Raw genomic sequence first — 21,846 nt, 5'->3', positions numbered from 1 at the left:
CCCCCATTCCGTGACGTCATCCAGCCGCTCGCGCGCCTCGCGTTAGAACCACTAGCGAGGCCGCCTTGCTGCGCGCCGGAAGTTTGGGCCACCGTGCGGCCTGCCCTTTCCGGCCAGACGGAACCCTGCCCCACCTGTCGGCTTAGGAACGGGGAAGGGCGGAAGTAAACGAGAAAAGGCGGAACCTGGTGAAACTGGTTTCCCGCTGCTGCCCTCATTTTGCTTCGCCGAACGTCCTCCCTGTGTTATGACGTCTGGTGTCCCGCTTGACTGGGAATCCAGAAACAGGGCACACAGCACTTAATAAACACCTTTGATTTGTGTCTGCGGAAATACGTTTTGTCCAGGCGAAACATACCTCAAGACAATATATTTTGCAGAATAGCCTCACCTGTGGGTGGTGCTGAAACGTTTTAACTTTTTTTAACTGGACTTCCCTAAATCCTACATTTGAGAGGCCTACAAGAACAGCTTTCTAGGGAGGGTGTGAAGGTGTGAGTATTCACTTTGAACAAATATGTGCCAGTCATGCTGCTAGGCCCTGGAGGTATTGCAGTGAGCAAAACAGACAAAACCCCCACTTTCATGGGGCTTAAGTTCACGTCTACTGAATCTAGTTTGCTGATTTCAAATAAGAAATGAGAAGTGACGACACAGAGGCTTTCCAGTCAGGTCATTACAAAGAAAAAGTGTTATTTCACATAAGAGTTAACACCTTTTTAACTACCAGCGATTTGACCCATGCCACGAAGGGAAAGGATTTCTTGAGAAAACCCCAATATCTAAGGAAATGGCCCCAATTTATTTATACTTGGAGCAGGACAGAGATTAAGGGAACAGTGGACACCTACACTGGAGTTGTCACTCCTGGATCTATCTTGGTGGTGCCTTCAGACCGTGAAAAGTGAATTGTACAGTAAAGATGGGGTCAGCATGGGAGGAGGACCAGCCTATAGGAGTTACCAGCCTAAGGCTGTCTGGTTCTTAGCTCAGAGGGAGTCAGAAGCTGAGAGTAGAAAGTAGTCTAATTTTAGAATGTTTTCCTTCCCTGCATTTATTTAATTTTCCCATGGTGGTTAACAATAAATCCCTAAAAGACTGATGTAGTTCATTCATTTATTCCAGCAACAAATATTTGAGAACACACTGTGTCCCAGACACTGTTCTAAGGACTGGCAGCGAAGTCCAAGACAAACAATCCCTACCTTCAGCAAGTTTGCAGTCAAGCAGGATATGGATGCTGAGCTTTACAAGGGAAATGATTATTCTGAGAGAGGAAGTATGGGGTGCTACGGGAACATATAACCAGGGACCTAATTATATGGGAAAGGGACCAGCCCAGATCCAACACTTGCTCTCCCAGTTTACCTCCAATAGGTTCTTTTTAACTTGAACTAATCTTGTTTGGTGGGGTACACAGTGAGGAAAAAGAAGAGCTAGTGACAAAATCTAACTCCCTTCTCAGGCTTAAGCAAGGTGAAGGCAAGGGAGTAGAAGATATCAAGGGAGTGAGTGGTGGTAGCCACCAAAGGAGATAGCAGAGGCCCTAAAAAAAGAAAGGAAACCTAAATCTATCCAGCAGGACCAGAGAAAGAGCGCTGAGGGTGATCAGATGGAATCCCTGCATGCACTCTCCCGGCATTCTGAAAAGGAGCCAAAACAAGGAAGAAACCGGGGTATCTAGTTAAGACCTCACAAATCACTCATCCTTTCCTCTGACATGTTCATAAACTTTTTATAGTGGTTACAAACCAAAAGCTTGGTATTTCTTGGCACTTTTCCAATACCTTTTACCAGCTCACATTATCTGGGCTCCCACCCAGGCTACAGATAGCCTGGCTGTTAACACTTCACAGAAGGGATACAGACTGGCCCAGATTCAAGAGCTGCCCTTCTAATTTACCTACAGTGGGTTTTTAACTTTGAGCTCCCACATAGAGATGGGGCAGCCAAATACCAAGACCAAATCCCTCACTTCACCTACTCAACAAAATGACCCCAAAATGTAAAGTTTCTGTGCCTTTAATGCTTCCTGGTCCCTAAAAGCCCAACTTTTCCTCGAAGCTGAGCACCTGACCTTTAGCCAGATTTCTTAATCTTTTCATGCTTTTCATAATAGCATGGGTAATGCTTTTCATAATAGCAAATTCCACTAGGTCTCTTAGAAACGCTAAAACCAAGGCTTAAGCACTTATTAAATAAATAAGTCCTCATGTCACCACTGATTTTGAACTTTTAGTTTTTAAAATAAGGCTAGCTCAACTTTTGAGTCATTTTGAAAAGTAGGAGATGGCCTGGTTTAAAGGTACCAGACTAGACATGGGCTTCCTTACTACGTCTCGACACAGACAGATAGGCATCACTATTCAAGAGGACTGGGGCTTGCAACCACAGACTAGCATCTTATTTGCCATTTAGGTCCCAGACTGCTTGAGCCCAGGAGTTCAAGACCAGCCTGGGCAACATAGCAAGACCTCATCTCTACAAAAATAAAAAAAAAAATTAGCCAAGCATCATAGTGCATGACTGTTGTCCCAACTACTCAGGAGGCTGGGGCAGGATGATTGCTTGAGCCCAGAAGCTTAAAGCTGCAGTAAGTGGTGATTTGCCACTGCACTCCAGCCTGGGCAACAAAGCAAGACTCTGTCTCAAAAAAGAAGAGAAAGCCGAAAGGGTTAGAGACTCAGCAGATGTTTCTAGATAAGACCAGTTTGTGACAGATAGAGCTGCATTGTTCTATATCACTCTTTACCTTCACTGTTCACACTCAGACACCTCCACTAGTAAGGGAGACAAGCAGGTTTGTGCTAGGTGACCCTTTCCAGAAGAGTACTGTCCAGCCCTTCTTCATCCCAGCCTTAACACACTCAACAGCCCATTTCTTCCAACTGCAAAAAATCTAAATGATACTGTCCCTTTTGTAGTCAGAGAAGTATATCTTAGATCCCCAGCTCAGTCTAGCTCAGAGAAGAAAATAAGAAAAGTAGAGCTCTTTCCTCTTAAAGTTACCACCTGAGTCACATACTGTCACCTACCCCCTCTCCCCGCCACATCCCCCAACAAACACACTGGTATTTGAGTGGTAATAAGGTAAATGCCTGACAACCTATTCTTCCACAGAATCCCTAGGCTTTCTGTGTCAACAGCTTCCCTTTAGAAGCCAAATTTGTGAGCTTTCACTCCACAGGCTGGGTGACTTTCAGACTTTGGCACCCATTTCTATTTAGATATCAAGCATAGTTTCTAAGCAACCAGCCAGCCAGCTCCTCTCCCTCTCACTTCCCCCATCAGGGAGCCAGCTTACTATACCAGCAGAACAGGTCAAACAGAGCTTGATCCTGGACAAATCAGTGCTTGAGGAAACTTTAACAAAACCAAGGAAAAATGTGGTACAAGAACAATGCAGAAAGATTCTGTTCCAGGCAGTTTAGCCTTGTACAAGTAGAAGAAGGTCATCAAGTCCGTTTTAAAGCTGGATGCAATTTCAGGCACTACTCCAATCTCTTCACTTTATAAGCAATAAATCTGAAGCCCAGAGGTTAAAGGACTTGTTCAAGGTCACATTGGAAGCAAAGCTGCAGCTAGAACTTTGGTATCCAAACTCCCACACCAAATCTCCTTCTACTATGCTATATCATACTACCATTAGGAGATTTGAAAAAGAAAAGCAAAGTCTGAAGGGTGATTTTTCCATAAATTAAATCAGCTTTAAATCTAGGCATATTTGGAGAATCACAGACTTCTAACACTGTTAGAGAAAAGAGAGATTTAAAAGCTGGTTAAATCTAAACAATAAAAAAAAATCCATATGTACAATATTATAAAAAAGAGAAGGAAGAAGATGGCATTCACAATTACTGGGGAGGCAGGGCAGGGGGCAGTTGCATGCTGGGGGTGGGCTGCATGGGCTGCCAGCTGTCCTGGGTTTGAAGGATGCGATACAGCTGCTTCAGCTGAGCAACGATGTTATCCTTGATGTCTGGGGTTGAGATCTGCAGGCGGACACTGCCACTATCAAAGGACCGTGTGAAATCACCAGAAAACATCTCGTAGATCATCCGAGCCACTACTGGAATGACCTGTTCAGGACACAGAACACAGGTGTATCCTCTCAGGAAAAGGTATTTTTAAATAGCATGATGGACCCAAGATTGAAGGACAGACCAAAGAGGCCCTGAGGAAGCCCCCCATTCTGATGTCTAAATATAGGATATGCCTTCATCTCTCTGGACCATCCTTCTGCCAAGGCTCACTGTGGAAGTTGGTTCAAAAGAAGGTAAAGGACCTAGATGTAACATTACATCACATGCCTAAATAAATGACTGCTTACTTTGCAAGACTTTTTACAAAATATCATCTATTGCTTGCCTTGCTACACAACTCCAGGGGCAAAGCCCAAGTGGCCTTGCTGCCACTTCCTAGAATAAATTTATATTCCTAAAAGTAACCAAAAAGGTTTTTCTAAGAAAGGCTGGAAAGAGCCAGGTGTGGTGGCTTACACCCATAATCCCAGCATTTTGGGAGGCTGAGACAGGAGGATCACTTAAGCCACGAGTTCCAGACCAGCATGGGCAACATAGTGAGACCTCATCTCTGCTAAAAATAAAATTAGGCCAGGCATGGTAGCCTGTGCCTATTGTCACAGCTACTTGGAAGGCTAAGGTGGGAGGATCACTTGAACCTGGGAGGTTGAGGCCACAGTGGGGCTGAGATGGTGCCACTGCACTCCAGCCTGGGCGACATAGCAAGACCATGTCTCCAAAAAAAAAAAAAAAAAAAAAAGTGCAATTTACATTGTGTGTGTGTGTGTGTGTGTGTGTGTATGTGTGTGAAGAAAAGCTGGAAAGGGTCATATCCTGTGAAGTTTCAGCAAGACTCTAAGGTTAGTAACAGAATGAAAGATAAGATCTCCACTAAATCAGTCACCCATTTTAAGGACCCTGCCTTTTCCAGCATGGGTCCTACTGCACAAACCTGAGTCTGTTACCCCATCTGATGAGACTGAAACCTACATGGGCTGATGGATGCTTGATGAGGGCTCAACCCAGACCTAGGGGCTAAAACATTGGCAAAAAGATGAAGAGTTGTTGACACAGCCTTATCTTCTCACCTGAACCAAGATGAGTTTCCTTTCCAAGGGTTTCCCATCTGGCCATTCTTCCCCAAAGCATAAGTAGATCTCGAACGGTGGCTGCTTCTCTATCTGTCCTTTCTGGTGGGCAATGAGATCTGCAGAAAGTGGAAGAGCAAGTTTGGTGTACTGGGTCATTCCACATCCATTCAACAAATATCATCTTTTATGCTGTCCATTACAATAGCCACTAGCCACATGTGCTCACTAGTTTTAAATTAATTAAACAGTTCCTGGGTCACATTAGTCATATTTACATGCTCAATAGCCACATATGGCTTGTGACAACCATATTGAATAGCACAAATATATTGAACAGTACAAATTACAGAGGGTTCTCTTGGACATCATTGATCACGACTTGCAGTTCAAACCACATTATAAAAAATTCACATCTCAGTGCTTTCCCTAAAACTGCCTGCTTGAATTCACCACTCAGATAATTCCCAAAAGAATATGTGCTGTTCTGAATTTGACAAACAGGGTTACCTTCCAAAGTTAAAGACAAGCTGGTAACATTTGAGGTGTAATGATAGGGCTGTCTCCCTCTTCTGCCATTGAAGGAGCCACAACCAACTTAAAAATAGCTTCCAAGTACATAGCTTTGGAGTGAAACTCCCTTCTTTGTTGCCTAGGTCAGCTCCAGTTTTTAGAACCAAAGCTCTGTTCTCCCTTGACCTCCTCCATACTAAATTTTTTAAGATCTCTGCCATGCCAGGAAAGCAGGAAGGTGAAAGACAGGGATAGTGGAAGGAATGTACTTCCAGAGAACGATTCCCACGATCAACCTTCTGAGAAATGACTTACCGCTAAGGAATGTTTCCAGACAAAATAGCTTGACCTTCTTTTGTCTCTCAATCAGGTTGGGAGCAACAAGTGATGGGGCACATGGCCCAGACCAGTACACCTTGCACTGGCACAGCCTGATGGCATAAATGGCATGACCGCTGACCTCCAGGATCAGTCCTCTGTCCATGACGTCCAGCAGCTTGCTGGTGAACAGCTTCTGCTTCTCATTGGTAATATGCTCAGGACCTGGGAATTTGACCTGCTCCAGGCTGACGGGACCAAAGAGCTCCTCCTGGTCAGGCATGGGACCCAGGTCCCCATAGAAGAGTCGGCAGCCCTGGGGGTTGCTCACGGTCATGGTCTGCCCGTACTCCTTCCCACGGTACTGAAACTTGATGTCCAGGTCAGTCACTGCAAGGTTAGAGATGACAGTGAGAGTCCTGCTTCACTGCTCTGCCTGTTCATCCCTGTGACTCATGCAAGTCCATTAAGATCAAGCCACCTTTCAACCAGCATTCAGGAAGGCCACTGCCATAGTTATGCTTCCTGCAATAAAGGGAGACATCAACATATCCCTGGAATATACACTCAAAAGGCTGCCTGAAAGCAAACAGTTCAAGGTCCATCTCAACTATTTCTGTTCAATCACCACACCCCAAGGGCTACAATTTCATCAAGTAAAGTGGTCCTGGTATCCCCACGCTATACTGACTGAGTCTTCACACCAATGGTCATTGGAAGGAGCTAAAAACTAACGTATCTGGGTTGTGTATCATTTTTAGCTTATTGTTTAAATAAACTTGAGGAAGAAGAAGCAATACCAAACAATTTTTCTGAAAATGACATGTGAGCACACACACTGGGGATCTGCTCTAATAATATACCATAAAAGGACACAGTTCACATCAAAGTTAATTTTTACTCAGCAAATCTCCATTGAACCCAACAGCCCTTATCAAAGCTACTTAGCCTCTTGGACAAAATTTTATTAATGGAACTCACATGGCTACCATGTGCAGTGTGAAAGGGAGACCCAAGCAATGACATTGATTCTTCATTGAGATAAATTTGTATCAAATTCAGAAAGAGGTTTTTTTCTGTAGGTCCTAAAGCCTCTCAAAATCCAAGAGCCTCCTCTACCAAATCCATGGCCATTAACCTCCCTGTTCCACAACTGGCCTTGTCACTAAATCCCCCTGCGTGACTAATAAACCTGGGCCTCCTACCCACCTAAGACCTGAATAACCTGGAGCTGGAGCTGTAACCAATCAGAGTGTCCCTATGGGCAAGTAAGTATCAGCCAATGTTTTTTTTGTTGTTGTTGTTTTTTTTAGATCATGTCTCATTCTGTCACCCAGGCTGGAGTGCAATGGCATGATCAGGGCTCACTGCAGCCTCGACCTTCTGCATTCAAGTGATCCTCCCACCTCAGCCTTCCAAAGGGCTGGGATTACAGGTGTGAGTCACCACACCCAGCTGGGTCAGTGTTTCTTTACTTCTTCCCTGGTGACTCATGGACTAGCCAGGAAACAGAAACAGAGGGTGCCTCTGAGACAGGTAGTTTTTCAATACATGGCAAAGAAATGAAGTTAGAAAGCAGGACAGGAAAGAGTCTATAATAGAAGCAGAAGACCCAGCAAGAAAGAAAAAGTCTCACTTACTTGGGAGAGAGCTGATCCACAGTTCTGGAGAGCTATAGAAGGGCTGTATAGGTGCCTGGGGTACTTCCATCTCCAGGGGTTCAGTTTTGGGCCACACTGCCTCCGGGCTGCAGTTGCCCACACTGCAATTGCCCACACTGGCTGGCGCCATGGGAGAACCTAAAACAAAAGCATATGGTGAGCAGACAGGGGTACCACACATGCACATCAATTGCTGATGCTCTGAGAACTCACAAGGCCAGTAGACAAGAACTAAACACTGAACCCTGACCCAGTATGATCTTCCAGCCCAACAGTGATTCCCATAACTAACACAATAAGAAATAAGGTTCCCCTGCAGGTTCCCCTGCTCCTGCTTCCTAATCATATTATTTCTCCCATAAATTCATAGTTTTAAAAACCTTTGTTTGCTGAAGGTTAATATAGACAAGTGAGTTTTCTCTGGGGGTTAAATTATAAGGAGTAAGACATTCCATACTGTAAAATTTGGCCCCAGCAATTAAATAGAAGCCGGTTGTCTGCCATAAAACGAACTCAGCTGAATTAGCTGATTAGCTTCGAGGAAGTGTTAATGCATAGAAATACCTTTAAAAACAAACAAATACTTTTACATGCATAAAATGTCTGGAAGGATACTCAAGAACCTAGAAGGATCTGACTCCTCCAGGGAAAGAAATGAAAGGTTCAGGGACAGGATAGAAGGAAAACCTTTCCACTGATTTACCTTTTTGTACCATTATGAATGTAAACCATGTGAAAGTATTATTTATTCAAAAGGATCCAATTAAAAGGTTTTTTTTTTAAAAAAAAAAAAAAGAGTATTTCCCTGCTACTGTCAAAGTTGACTTGCTCCAAAGTCTACAGATTTCTCCTCCTAGCCTCACCTCTTAGGCATCTATTCTTCAACAATTCTTCATCCTCTGCCCCAACAGCTCTGAAATCACAAAGGTTGATGTTTCTTTGACCCTTTGTGTATAAGTCTGGTTAAATTCATGTTCCCATTTTACTTTTTTGTTTTCAATATCTATTGTACAACTTTCCAAAAAAGGATTAAAGGCAGCCCAAAACGTAAGGACACACAAATATTAGCTTTAATAAAATATCAACAGAAATAGAAATAAGGATCCTGGAAATAAATTGCATCCTTTTAGGGGGTGAGAATAACAGAATGAGTCAGCCAGACATTTGGGAAAGGATCCCACATTTCTAGATGTTCAATTTCACTAAATGAGAATGTAACGTGGCAATTTTTTGTTTTTACTTTTATTTTAGTTTCAGGGATACACGTGCAGGCTTGTTATATAGGTGAATTACATGTCCCAGGGTTTGGTATACAGATTATTTAGTCACCTAGTTAATAAGCATAGTACCCAATAGGTAGTTTTTTTATCCTCATCTTCCTCCCACCCTCCGCCCTCAAGGAGGCCCCAGTGTCTATTGTTCCCTTCTTTGTGTCCATGTGTACTCAATGTTTAGCACCCACTTATGAGTGGGAACATGTAGTATTTGGTTTTCTGTTCCTGTGTTTTAGTTCACTTAGGATAATGCCCTCCAGCTACATCCATGTTGCTGCAAAAGACATGATGTTACTCTTCTTTATGGCTGCATAGTATTCCATGGTATATATGTACCACATTTTCTTTATCCAGTCCACCATTGATGGGCATTTAATTTGATTCCATGTCTTTGCTATTGTGAATAAGTGCTGCAATGAACATAAGTGTACATGTGTCCTTATGGTAGAACAATTTATATTCTTTTGGGTATATACCCAATAAGGGGATTGCTGGGCCAAATGGTAATTCTGGTTCAAGTTCTTTGAGAAATCACCAAACTGCTCTCCACAGTGGCTGGACTAATTTACATTCCCACCAGCAGGATATAAGTGTTCCCTTTTCTCCATAACTTCATCAGCATCTGTTATTTTTTGACTTCGATAACAGCCATTCTGACTGGTGTGAGATGGTATTTCATTGGGGTTTTGATTTGCATTTCTCTAATGATTAGTGACATTGAACATGTGGCAATATTGATCTGCAAGATCTCTATGAAACTTCTCTTTACTTCTCTTTTACTTGGTTGAAAAGATATAAGCAGAAGGATAAATGAAGGAGGGCCAGTGGACAAACAAGTGTCATTTCCTGATTCTCAAAGGTAGAGGCATCACCTACAGTAGGGTACCGGAAAATCCTAAATAAATCATCTTGATATCCTAAGTTTTATAGGTGGCACAGGTTATCTCATTTTGACCCATTGCAGCCAGGTGGTACTAAAAAGACAATGAAAAACTGCTTGGCTGGATGCAAGTCATTTGAGTAGGAGCATTTCAGTGGACAAATGAAGTAAAGATGCTGCAGAAGAGCAATTCAACGTGTGTTCAAGTATCCTCAGAAAATGCAGTGGGAGATTCAGTACCTGCTCTGTCACACAGTGGGTTCTCAAGCTCCCAACTCAATTTTCCTAGGAAGCTGGATTCAAAAGCCCGTAAAAGAAAAGTCTCTTGCAGATAAATCCTATCAGAGCCGAGTACTATCAGCTACAGACATCACAAGTTTCCCGTGATACAGAGTAGTCCTTGTTAAGGAAGTGACACAGAATTTATACCAAGGGAAATATTAGAAGAGTTTGCCCATAACTCCTAAAAATGACACTGTACTTGGCCTGAAGAAAATTGGCAAAATGTGTAACTGATGATATATTTGTATGTTGGGTTAAGAATGAATTCAAATTTTTTATTTCTTTGAATTAGCACATAAGCTTCCAAAGATGTTCTATTGCCTGGAACCCACCCAACTCTACTGGGATAACTGAGCCAGCAGGGAGTTCCTCACCTCTGACTCCCACTTGCTAACAGTCCAGCAGCCTGGCTGCAGGGACCGATCCTGCTTTCAGGGCAGTGGTGGCCAATGTATTGACAGTTCCAAGGTCAAAACTCCTTACATCCTCCATATGTCTCTGTACCACCATCATCCCCACTCACCATTGATGTTCAGGAAGGGGAAGGTGTCCTGGATGGGAACATGGTGCTGCGACTGATCCAGCTCATCTTCCTCATCTTCTTCATCCACATCATTATCCTTCTCATCCCAGGGAGCAGACCCTGTGGATCCTACCCAAGATACACAAGCTCACAGGTGAGCCATTCAGGTTGCACTGCCACCCGCGCAGCTGACCCACCATTCAAGCTAGGGACTGCTAGCCCAGAGGCTCCTCAGGTTCAGTACACACCCTCAATGTCCTAGCTAAAAAGAGTGAGAATCAAGGAAACGAACACTTCTCTCATGGAAGGACCTCCCTAGATTCACTGGAGCACATGTCTAAATTATCTGGCTGTTAGTACTTGTTAAGTATGGAGTTAATTGGAGGGATCAGGAGATATTCTCTCAGTCAAAGTATCCTATGAATTAAACGATCACTTACCCAATATGTATAAAGAACTTATTACCCTGATCTTGTCACTATTATATGTACCGAAACATCACTATATACCCAATGAATATGTACAATTATTATGTCGATTAAAAAAAATTTTTTACAGATCATGTTAATTTTTTTTTTTACAGATCATGTTAGTTGATTCTCACAATAGCTTTTGAAGTAAATAGGAAAGCTGAGATCCCATATTTTAGAGTTGAAGAAACTGAGGCTCACAAGAGGTAAAATGACTTGATTGAAGTCCCACAAGTAGTAAAGTGATAAGGGCCAGGTTTAGAACGCAAACCTTTTAAGCTTTAATCCCTTCTCCTTCAAAACTACCTGGCCTCTTGAATCCCAAGAGAGGCTACTTTTACAGTAGAACTGTATACCCCTCCACTTCCTAATGCTTTAAGTAACCAGGCTAAAAAACATTTCCCTAAGTAAGCAAGATTTTGCTTAGTCTGCGTCTTTTGTTTTCTGGGTCCTTCCCAGAGAAAGGCTTTCTTGCTTTATCCATCTTAAACTGTGTAAATCAGGCGGTTTTCAAGTTGACTATCTCTTAAGAGTCCAGCCCAGAATCTGGCATACTGCCCACCTTCTCCCCAGCACCTGGGGCCTCACCTGGGTTAATGATCGAGCCCTGGGGCTGAGGGATGTCACACACTTGATATATCTTCACTGGGTTCATGGGCACCTCCTTGGTGCCATCATACATCAGGTTGAATTCTCTGCTCTTATTGAGAGCACAGCGTAGCTGGGCCTTCCATTTAGCTGGGTCAGGGTCATCCACCCCTTCCTGGTACTTCCCTGTCTCTACAGCCCAGGCCTGAGAACAAGAAACCACAGTGAGTCCTATCACTACCCAGAGCCACTGCAAAGCGTGTGCTTACCCTTTCTCATATACACAAACACACACACACACACACACACACACACACACACACACTCTTGCGTGACTGCCCCACCATCCCAACCCTAATTTACAGAGACTGCAGCAGGAAACACTGCCCTTAGGACCAAGCAAGACAGGTGCCTAAGGGAAATAAAGCCATGTGCAAACACAATATATTAAAAGGAGGAGCCTTATCTCAAGCACTGGTACCAGCACTCATCAAGACGACAATGCTCTAATGAAGGGCTGAAGATAAAGCCTGGGGAAAATATGTACCAAAGTGTCGATGGTAACTCTGGATAGCAGAATTTCAAGTAAGTTTTTTTCTTCGCTTATTCATTTTTGACATGAATTGCTTATACAACAATAGGTAAGATAAAGAGGCATGGCAGAAGATATGAAGAGTTTGGCCTCCTGTGTTCCCTCCTGTCAGTCTTCAATCTAATATATAAATAAAGAATTGTAAGCCGGGTGCAGTGGCTCATGCCTGTAATCCCAGCACTTTGGGAGGCCAAGCTGGGTGGATCACGAGGTCAGGAGTTCGAGACCAGCCTGACCAACATGGAGAAACCCTGCCTCTATTAAAAATACAAAATTAGCTGGGCATGGTGGTGCATACCTATAATCCCAGCTACTTGGGAGGCTGAGGCAGGAGAATCACTTGAACCCGGGAGGTGGAGGTTGTGGTGAGCCAAGATCATGCCATTACACCCTAGCCTGGACAACAAGAGCAAAACTCCATCTCAAAAAAAAAAAAAAAAAAAAGGAATTGTAGAAACCAAGTGCCTTTAGGAGGGGAGGAAACACACTAGGGGTTCAGCTTGCCCCACTGGCTGAGGGCCTCAAGTCCTAAAAACTCCACACTCCTTACCTTTCCCTATCCCCTCAAACTTCTACTTCATTAGAAACATCATGCTGTCAACCACACCAATGGCTGGCAGCACGGACTAAAACCACTTTGACTCCTTCTCTCTGGTTTTCAAACATGGAAACTCACAGCACTTTCCCCAGACAAGAAGAAGTTAGCCTCCCCAATGAGGAAAGGAAAAATCTAAGCCGCTCAAGTCATAGACCAAGGTGCTCAGGAGGAAAGCAGGGAGTAGACACCTAGCCCTACTTTCAGCTCTAACAGGCATTCTTGTTTCTACTCATGGGATAGCCACTCTCCCCCATTGCTAACAAGCTCTCTGATCTCTTTATGCAGGAGTACAACTTGTTCTGATGCCGAAAAAGTAGGTACCATTAGCAGAGAACTCAAGACAGGAAGCACGCACCAACGTTTTCAAGCTAACAGGGTATATGACTTGTCCAAACCCAATCCTTTCCTCTGATTCTGATCACAGGCTTCTTTAAGCTGAAATTGAATTTTTCTGCCCCATCCTTCGAGAGCTCTGATCTCCTTCAGTCGCCCCCTGAAGAACCTCACAGTCATGAGGAAGTTTCCTCAAAAGCTAATCTAAATCCTCCTCCTCCAATTCAGATCACTTCCTCTTACCATCTTTTCAGATTTGGGTCCCTCCATTTGATTTGTGGTATGGAATGAAGAAGTTTGACAACATTCTGCTGCCCCAGGTGGCTGAGCAGACACTAGGGGGCCTAACTGCTGCTCCATTCTATCCAACCCCCTACAGTAGATTTCAACTTCACTGGTCGCTGGTATCTGGAAGGCCTATCTCCAGTTACCCGGCAGTACCTGGCTGCTGCCTCCCCGCATTTTCCCTTCCATTTGTTTGATCCTCTGTGTGCCCACGCTAACTCTGGCCCCACCCAGCTGACTCGGGCTATGAAGACTTTGGCAGAGCTCTGCACATTTCTGTGGTTCCCTAAAGCCCTGCTCCTCCATGGAGAGCAGCCAGACCAACCCAGAACCAGAGCCCCAGCCTTCCTGCTCACCACACAGCCATCCCCAGCACCCACCCAGATTGCACTGGGCACCCAAGTCTGATGCAGTGAAGAGCCGTATCGTTTAAGACTGGAACTTTAGAATCAAGAAAGGAGGCCAGGCGCGGTGGCTCACGCCTGTAATCCCAGCACTTTGGGAGGCTGAGGTGGGTGGATCATGAGGTCAAGAGATTGAGACCATCCTGGCCAACGTGGTGAAACCCCGTCTCTACTAAAAATACAAAAATTATCTGGGCATGGTAGTGCACACCTGTAATCCCAGCTACTCAGGAGGCTGAGGCAGGAGAATCGCTTGAACCCGGGAGGCGGAGATTGCAGTGAGCCGAGATCGTGCCACTGCACTCCAGTCTGGGTGACAGAGCAAGACTCTGTCTCAAAAAAAAAAAAAAAGAATCAAAGGAGAGCCTAGGAGGAACCACATGGCAATCATTGTGATTTATAAACATTGCTTGTTCAAACCCATTCTGAGTCTTGCTAGCAAGAGATTCTGATCACTGTGCAGGTCCTTATTTCTCTTCCTAAAGAGTAAATAATCTCTGCATTTTTATAGTGCTTTACAAATCCCTTTCCATACGTTATTTCACTTGATTCTCACAAGCAAGACTAATTTCATCCCCATTTTACCAAAGGGAGAGCTGAAGCCCAGAGAGGTTAACCTGGTCAGGGCTACACATGCAGTTGATGGTAGTAGAATTTGAGGCCAGGTCTTCCAGTTCTTGATCAGAAAGGGCAGTAGAATGGGGGGTGGGATGCAGACAGAAAGTCATGGGTTCAAATCCTACCCCCACCACTTACTGGCTGTGTGACTTTGGCAAGTTATTCAGCCCCTCTAAGACTTGGCTTCTGTATCAACAACATGAAGGTAATACCTCCCTTACAGGGTTGTCATGAGAATTAAAAGAGATAATGGACACAGACACCCATTTAATGTTAGTGCCCCACTTTCATATTCTGCTAAAGACCACCAGAGCTTGGTATCTGTGAAAGCACCTCCCTCTGCACTCTGCAAACAGATGCACAGATATAACTAAAACAAAGCCACCTCCCCACAGCCCAATTTTCCTCAAGCCCCAAGCATGCAAGCCCAAAGCATCACTCTCATGAGTAGGGCTTTCAGGAAATAGCCTCTTCCCCAGGGCCAGCCACTGTCTTGACACTTGAACAGCAAATCCAGTTTCAGACCATGGCCACAAGAGGACAACTGGGCCAAGACGGGCCCGTGCCCTTCTCAATGCCAACTCCAATAATTGATGCTGGTTTATAGGTACTAACCTTATCAACTTTTATATTGTTATTTAAAATCTAAATTAAGAGCAGTCATTTACCTTCTAAGTACCTTCAGGTCAATATTCTCTCTGCCTGTCCTCTCTATACCTGACATAACTGAGTTGGGTGGGAAATATCCTAAGGATAGCTTTCTTTTGAACCCTGAGCTTACATTTTCTGCCCTTTCCCAACCCAATTTCAGCAAGGACCCAAGGCATGAATCTTGAGAGACCCACAGTAGAGACTGTATTTCGCTTGTGACTTCTAGCTTATACTCAAAGAAGAAAAGGGCAAACAAACTAACTTCTCAGTGTCTTGGGATGCAGGAACTAAAGCTACTCATGAGATGGAAGTGACCAAGAAAGAAGCTGGTCTGGAGCAGAGACACAGCCTCCAGGGTTTCAAACCATGTGAAAACCTTTCCCACAACAAGCCTGTCCACCTACTTCTGTCTTAAGTCAAGCTTTGGTTTCACTTTAATTTTGTAAAATGCTATGTGATTAAATCTTGTTTTCAGTTAAATAAAATGACTGTCATATCAGTGCTATTTCTTATTTTTGAAAAACATTTATAAAATTAAAACTTGTAATTAAATCACCTTTAATTTTTAAGCAGCAGTTATAGATGGGGCGAAATATTTTAACTCAAAAGAAAAGCTTGCCAGGTGCAGTGGCTCATGCCTGTAATCGGAACACTCTGGGAGGCTAAGGAGGGAGGATCACTTGACCCCAGGAGTTCAAGACCAGCCTGGGCAACATGGTGAAACCCCGTCTCTACAGAAAAAATACAAAAATTAGCCAGGCATGGTGGTGTGTGCTTATAGTTCCAGCTACGTGGGAGGTTGAGGCGGGAGGATCGCTTGAGCCTAAGAGGTCAGGGCTGCAGTGAGCTATGATCATGCCACTTGCACTCCAGCCTGGTTGACAGAGCAAGACCATACCCCACAAAAAAAGAAAAAGAAAGAAAAACTTGCTGAGAGCCCTCTATACCAATCACATAGGCTATACTGCGTGCCTGCTAACACCTGATAGTTCTGTCCTGGTCTGAGTATCCATTCCCAGGCCCAGGCACCTCTCTGCATAGCAAGAGCTCTGAATGACTGAGGAGGAAGAGCCAACTGCTGACCCTCGCTAGCTTTTGAAACAAACACATCACTACACTCACTAATGAGAGTTTTAGCCAACCCCAGCTGGTATCCTTTGGGATGTAAGTGAGTACCTTCAACGAGCAGGAAAGAATAAACGGCTTCAACCATTGCAGACATGCCCCCAAAAGAGGAATTACTATGCCTGCTGAATTTGGGCACCTCCATAAGCATTCTCTCTGTTTCACCAGAGTTTTAGCTCTAGTATATTCCCCATGCCAAAAAAAAAAAAAAAAAAAAAAAATCCAGGAAGGTCTGATGGTAGAAGAAGTCCTTTACCTTAAAAATGGTATTTTCCTCTTCTTGTTGAGGGCTATGCCGGGTGGCATGTTTCCAGGGAATCTGGAAGCGTTTAGAGTCCCTGTGTAGCCAGATGAGCCCAGGGTAGAGGCCACTATCCACCTGGGCCACCAGCCAGGGCTTTAGCCGGACTCTGCGGGGGTGGAGGGCCATGATCTGGGGGGTCAGAGGGAGAAATGGGAAGAGGAGAAGAATTAGGCCAGCCACTGGGAACCCTTCCCAGCCACCTTTCCCATCTACTAGAGCTACAGTTTCATTAGATTACAGCAAAGAAACTAAATATGGGAATAAGCTGTGCCAGGTGGGAAAGAAAAGAGGTTAAAAGGTCCTTTTTATTCTGATTCCAAAGCCATTTATACTTCATGCTCTAGCCAAATTAGACTTATCAGGCAAGTAGATCACATTTCTTCTATTTAAATCCTGAAGCAGAAAAATAAAAAGGTGATGTCATCCTGCTGGAACACAGTCCTTCCTGAAGCACCAAGGGCTTTGGAAGAGAAGGGAAATTGCTCTTTTCAATCTCATCTCAGGAAAGGGAAGAAAAAAGTTATGGAAACAGCAACAACTATATAAGTGAGAAGCTGACGCATGTTCTCTTTTTAAACAAGACAACTAAAGGTGAATGGGAATATTTTAGAAATAAATGACACCACCATGATGAGGGAGAAGTAGATAAGGGGTAGATCCTGGACTCCAGAGTCCTCACTTACATGGAAAAGCAGGCAGTGTGTCCGCAGGGATCTGAAGAGTCAGCTTGTCTTTCCCTTGACTGCTCAAAGATTCTGTATGGAGAAAAAGGGGGGGTCTCAGCTGGCTATCGGTACAACAATCCAGTGTCTGGGAGAAGGCTTGGGAATATTGGCAACAAAGGCTGAGAACACGTCTCCACTACTGAGTCTGGTAAAGCTCAGAAGCCCTAGAATAACCAACTACTAAAGTACTAAGAGTACTTCGAGTACTAAAAGCAGTCATGAGACAAGCTTTGCATGGCTAGGACAGCCTCCTCCCTTGGGTCTGTTTATCTCCCAATGAAGGCTGGAGTGAACCGATTGGTTGCAGGAGCCAGCCTGGGTAAAGTCTGCAATTGATTCGCGTAAAAATACATGGGCATAGCAGATAACATTCAAGAGCAGCTGGCACTCACAGCAGAAAACAAAAGCCTTCCCAGATTGGGTGACTGATAAAAAAAAAACAGTCACTGGAGAATTGTTTGTCTGAGATGCTGTGTTTGGATTTTTTGGTGTTCTTATTTTGTTTTTACTTAAGATGAAAATGAGATGCCTGGAAAAAGAACACTCATTCAACAAATATTCGTTCATCAGCTACCGTGTGCCAAGCACGGTGTTAGTTACTAAACACTAAAGCTCCATGTTCCTTCTTGAGAAACTCCACACTGGAACTTCTCAAGCCCCACAATGGCCTGAGGAGGAGTGGAAGATAAATAGGTCACCTTCATACCCAGAAAGATCCCTACCTGGATCACAGTTCTGAAACCAAACAACCTTACAGCAAAGAAGCTAAATATGGGAATAAACTGTGCCAGGTGGGAAAGAAAAGAGGTTAAAAGGGTCAGCTGAAAGCTCCTACTCAGAAGAGCTTAGCTGATGGGGTGGCCCATAACACCACTTCTCTCCCCAGCCAGACTCCCAACAAACGTGAAAAACCCAAACCCAACTCAGCATCTGGCACTTTAAGAGCAAGGCAAGACCTGCTCTCACCTGAGCTTTCTGACCCAATTACCAAGTCCTGCAACTGAAACCTTCCCCCTGGGAGCATAGTGGGTAGGTCAGGTTGGCATGCATGTTCAAGTGCCCCCACGTAGTTGGCCTTGAATTACGGTGTTTTGTAGGGCAGCATGTGAAACCATCAAACCATGGAGTGCATTTACACCTTATAAGGAGGAGGGAATGCATATTCTCTCAAGGGCTAGTTCTACCTTCTGCTCCCCAGTCCCATCACTACTGAAAGGGGGATGGAGCAAGAGAAGGAAAAAGAGGATAGGGAAATAGGCACCAAACCAGTCAATCTAGTAAAGAGCTTTTGAGAATTTCCATTGCAATACTGGTAAGTGCTGTGTTTGGGCCTGTCAGACATTAAAATCCAACTCTTGACCGATAGTGGACTTGAAGAAAAGTCCAAAAGGACTTATTGTAGTTGATCCAAAGCCCACCATGAAAAAATTAAGGCAATCAGGCCAAGACCAGGAGCTGCACCTGATGACGGGAAAGGAGAAGCAGCCACCCATAGAGATCAGTGATTAAGATCTAGAGCCCTGGGTTCTCAGTGTTCTCCTAAGATGGGACTACACAAGAGCAGCCTTGCCTCAGCCCCATGGAAGGAGCCCCAGCCTGCCCTCCTCCAAGCCCATGCCCTGCCTCCCTCACTGTAAACCCTCTCCACCTTCTGAAAGTCAGCCAAGATCTCCCCCACTCACCACCCAGTAACTACAACTCTAAAAACAGGCAGAGATGGAAAAATTGAAAACCCAAATGACCAAGACAGAAACAGTTCATTATGTCACAACCATAGGCTGCAATATTAAGTAGCCATTAACAACAGGTGTCAGAATTTTTATTATACTCAAGGAAATGTTTACAATATGAAGTTGTGGGGGCAGGGGGAAACATAGCATACAACTTGACTGTGTAGCACTGTCTCCACCTTGTAACACAGCATATACTTGCATACATGTGCACATACACGCAGAACTGAAAAAAGGAAATAAATACAACAATGCAATAAAATATTTGTAATGGTTATCTAGTGATGGAACTATGGGTGCTTTTTACATTCTCCTATATACATTATATATGATTCATATTTTCCTACAATGATATGTTTCAATTTATAATTTAAAAAACTATGAGTAATTTTTTTTAACCTCAGGACAATAAGACATTTCTTATGAAGGATGGTAACAACAATCCTTTGTGTCTGTGTAGGCTTTACAATTTTTACATGAACCTTTACCTAACATGTCTGATTTCATCCGCATGAACCTGCATATGATATTACTATCCCCATTTTACATCTGGGCTCAGGTGCTTTATTTCCTAAGTCAGAGTGTTCTGTACCAAACCCTGCCACTGCACCTTGTCTTCCATGTCCCTCTCATCTTCTGCGCACCAAGAAAGTAAACTAAAAACATCAACAAAGATCCCAGCAGCATAGAGCGCCAATAAAGTGACTGAGGTGGAGACTGCATAACATCCACTCTCAAGCACACCTAAATCAGAGTTCTCTTTCTAAACATGCTTGCCACCCAAATCCCAATGCCTGCAGTACCACCTCAGCCTAGTTGAACTCATCTTGGTATCTCTAGCTGCCATCACAGCAAAATGTAAGGCCTGTGTCTCTAACAGGTACTTAACCAGCCAAAGGACAATGATGCTAACCTATCTATTCCCCTCACAGTGAGCATAGAAGAGGGACACTTCCAGCCTCCTCCGAGCACTAACTGTCCTCTCCCATACCCCTATTCTAGGGAGCAGGTCCTCCATAAACACCCTCACTGCCACCTCCATAGCTCCTCCCCAGACTACTTTCCAGGGGCACTGCCACACAAAAGGTTAAAACACACGCCATTTCTTGCAGACAAATCTTAGCAGTCCCAGTTCTTCCCTTTCTCCTGAAGGAAATGAAATGCCATCCTCTAAGTTCCATTCCTCAGGCTTCCCTGTTTAGTTTAGCCCTGCTTAGGGGTAAACTCCGGGCCTCTAATCAAAATGCCTACACCATTCCCTTCCGCTGGATGGAAGCTGGGGGATGGAGAACGGGAGTTACAAGGTATTGAGTGCCACTGTCATACATCATACACACGTCTCATCCTAAACCACGCTCCTGGGTCAACACCAGTTTTCACCAATCCCACCCAAGCGCCTTCCTCTCCCTATCCATCTCCTTTCCCTCACTTCCACTCTTGACATCCACCAAGAGAACAGGTTGGGACAGGGTGACCCCTTTACCACAAAGCAGGCTCCCTGTAAAGAGTGACACCTCAGGCCTCCTTTCCAAGTCAGGCCTGGGAGACTTTCCCCATTCTCCACACCACCCTCCAGCCCCTTCGGGCAAAGAGGGCCCACCCCCAGAGCAACCACACCCCAGCGCCACCCTCCCTACACCTAGCTCCGCTCCTTGGAAATCCAAGGGTGTCTCCCAGGCCCAGGGCGAAGGGCCTAACTGTGCCAAACAGACTCAGGGAGGGAAAACAAACCGCCAATGCCCCAAAGCTCCTGGCCACCCTCACTCCAGTTTCCCAAAACGCCCACTAGGACCAAGGGCCTGCGGACCTGGGAAGTCCCCTCTCTGGGACCCAGGGGCCAGCGGCAAGTTGGTAAGACTGAAGGGGGCGCGGTGCTTTAGCTCTACCAGATAGTGGGGTTGTTGGGGGCCGAGAGCAGTGCCCTCCGCTTCGGCGGTGGGGGTAGGGAGAGTAGACACAAGTGTAGATTCGAGAGGGGCCTGTAGCGCTACAGAACTGAGGCCGCCCCAAAGCTATCTGGAAGAGGGCGACAGGCACCCAGCCCCAATGGGTACCCACCCCAAACACACAGATGCCCCCAAGCAAGTTCTCTCACCCCCTACAAACTCCGGGGACGGGTCCTACCCAACCCAGGGGGGAGCCTCCCCTCCCTCAAGCTGGTCCCCAGAAGTTGGCGTACCCACCTTTGCTCAATCTGTCCACCAGAAGCGGACGTCCCTCCGACGCGAAGTCCGCAGCGAAAATCACCCGTCGCTACCACGCTCCTCGACGTCTTAGCCAAGGGGCGCCTGGCTCTACCCAAGTAGGGACTGCGGGTTCTTCTCCCCGTCCCGCACCAGCCCTTACCTGCCCGGCCCAGGTGCGCCGAGCTCACGTCAGCGCCTCGCCCCAGGACGCCGCAGCCCTCGCATCCGCCCGGCCACGCCTCCCAGGTGTGGCCACGCCCCCCGGCGTTCGGGATTGGCGAGTTGCAAGAAATACGACACTCCGCGTTTCTGGGCTGCCCGGCCCAGCGGCGACCGCCCACTGTCGCACCCTACTCCTCCGCTTCTAACTCCGGCTAAGAAAGTCCTAGATTCAGGCCTAGCCTTACGCCTCAGGGCTGGTGGTCCTGGGAACTGGAAGCGACTGGGAGTTCTGATCTAAGTCGAGAGGGTGCCTCCCTCCTTCACGCCCCATAATTACCCTGCAGTATGCAGACAGTTAAGCACAAATAAGGGCTTTGAGATTCTGGGTTGGCCCTACTACTCGTGGGCCTGTGTAGTGGAGTTGTACATGAAGAAGAGAACCAGGACACTTGGTCCTGTCTGGGGGAAGCCATAGGCTTCCAGGACTAGAATTCTACCTTTACTCTGCCTCTTA

At 45.3% G+C, this 21,846-nt stretch overlaps 1 protein-coding gene across 4 annotated transcripts in view; it reads right to left on the bottom strand.

Annotated features, from left to right (window-relative positions):
- Positions 1-668: 668 nt before the first annotated feature.
- IRF6 (interferon regulatory factor 6) overlaps positions 669-21,846 on the bottom strand; it is a 73,180-nt gene continuing 52,002 nt past the window's right edge. For 2 of the 4 annotated variants that reach the window (XM_055234029.2, XM_055234031.2), the window contains exons 2-9: positions 17,213-17,284; positions 16,482-16,658; positions 11,620-11,824; positions 10,562-10,690; positions 7,582-7,740; positions 5,939-6,331; positions 5,111-5,229; positions 669-4,079 (exon numbers count right to left, since the gene is read on the bottom strand). In XM_055234029.2, the coding sequence (XP_055090004.1) occupies positions 3,855-4,079; positions 5,111-5,229; positions 5,939-6,331; positions 7,582-7,740; positions 10,562-10,690; positions 11,620-11,824; positions 16,482-16,655 (1,404 nt within the window). In that variant the 5' untranslated portion in view covers positions 16,656-16,658; positions 17,213-17,284 and the 3' untranslated portion in view covers positions 669-3,854. Of the gene's footprint in view, positions 4,080-5,110; positions 5,230-5,938; positions 6,332-7,581; positions 7,741-10,561; positions 10,691-11,619; positions 11,825-16,481; positions 16,659-17,212; positions 17,285-21,167; positions 21,416-21,846 lie in introns of those variants that run through there. The other 2 variants (XM_055234028.2, XM_063613604.1) reach the window with 2 other exon arrangements.

This window comes from Symphalangus syndactylus, chromosome 19, assembly GCF_028878055.3.
Source record: "Symphalangus syndactylus isolate Jambi chromosome 19, NHGRI_mSymSyn1-v2.1_pri, whole genome shotgun sequence".
NCBI lineage: Eukaryota > Metazoa > Chordata > Mammalia > Primates > Hylobatidae > Symphalangus > Symphalangus syndactylus.
The sequence above is the reverse complement of the archived record's forward strand: the minus strand, read 5'-3'. Positions and strand labels throughout refer to the sequence as shown.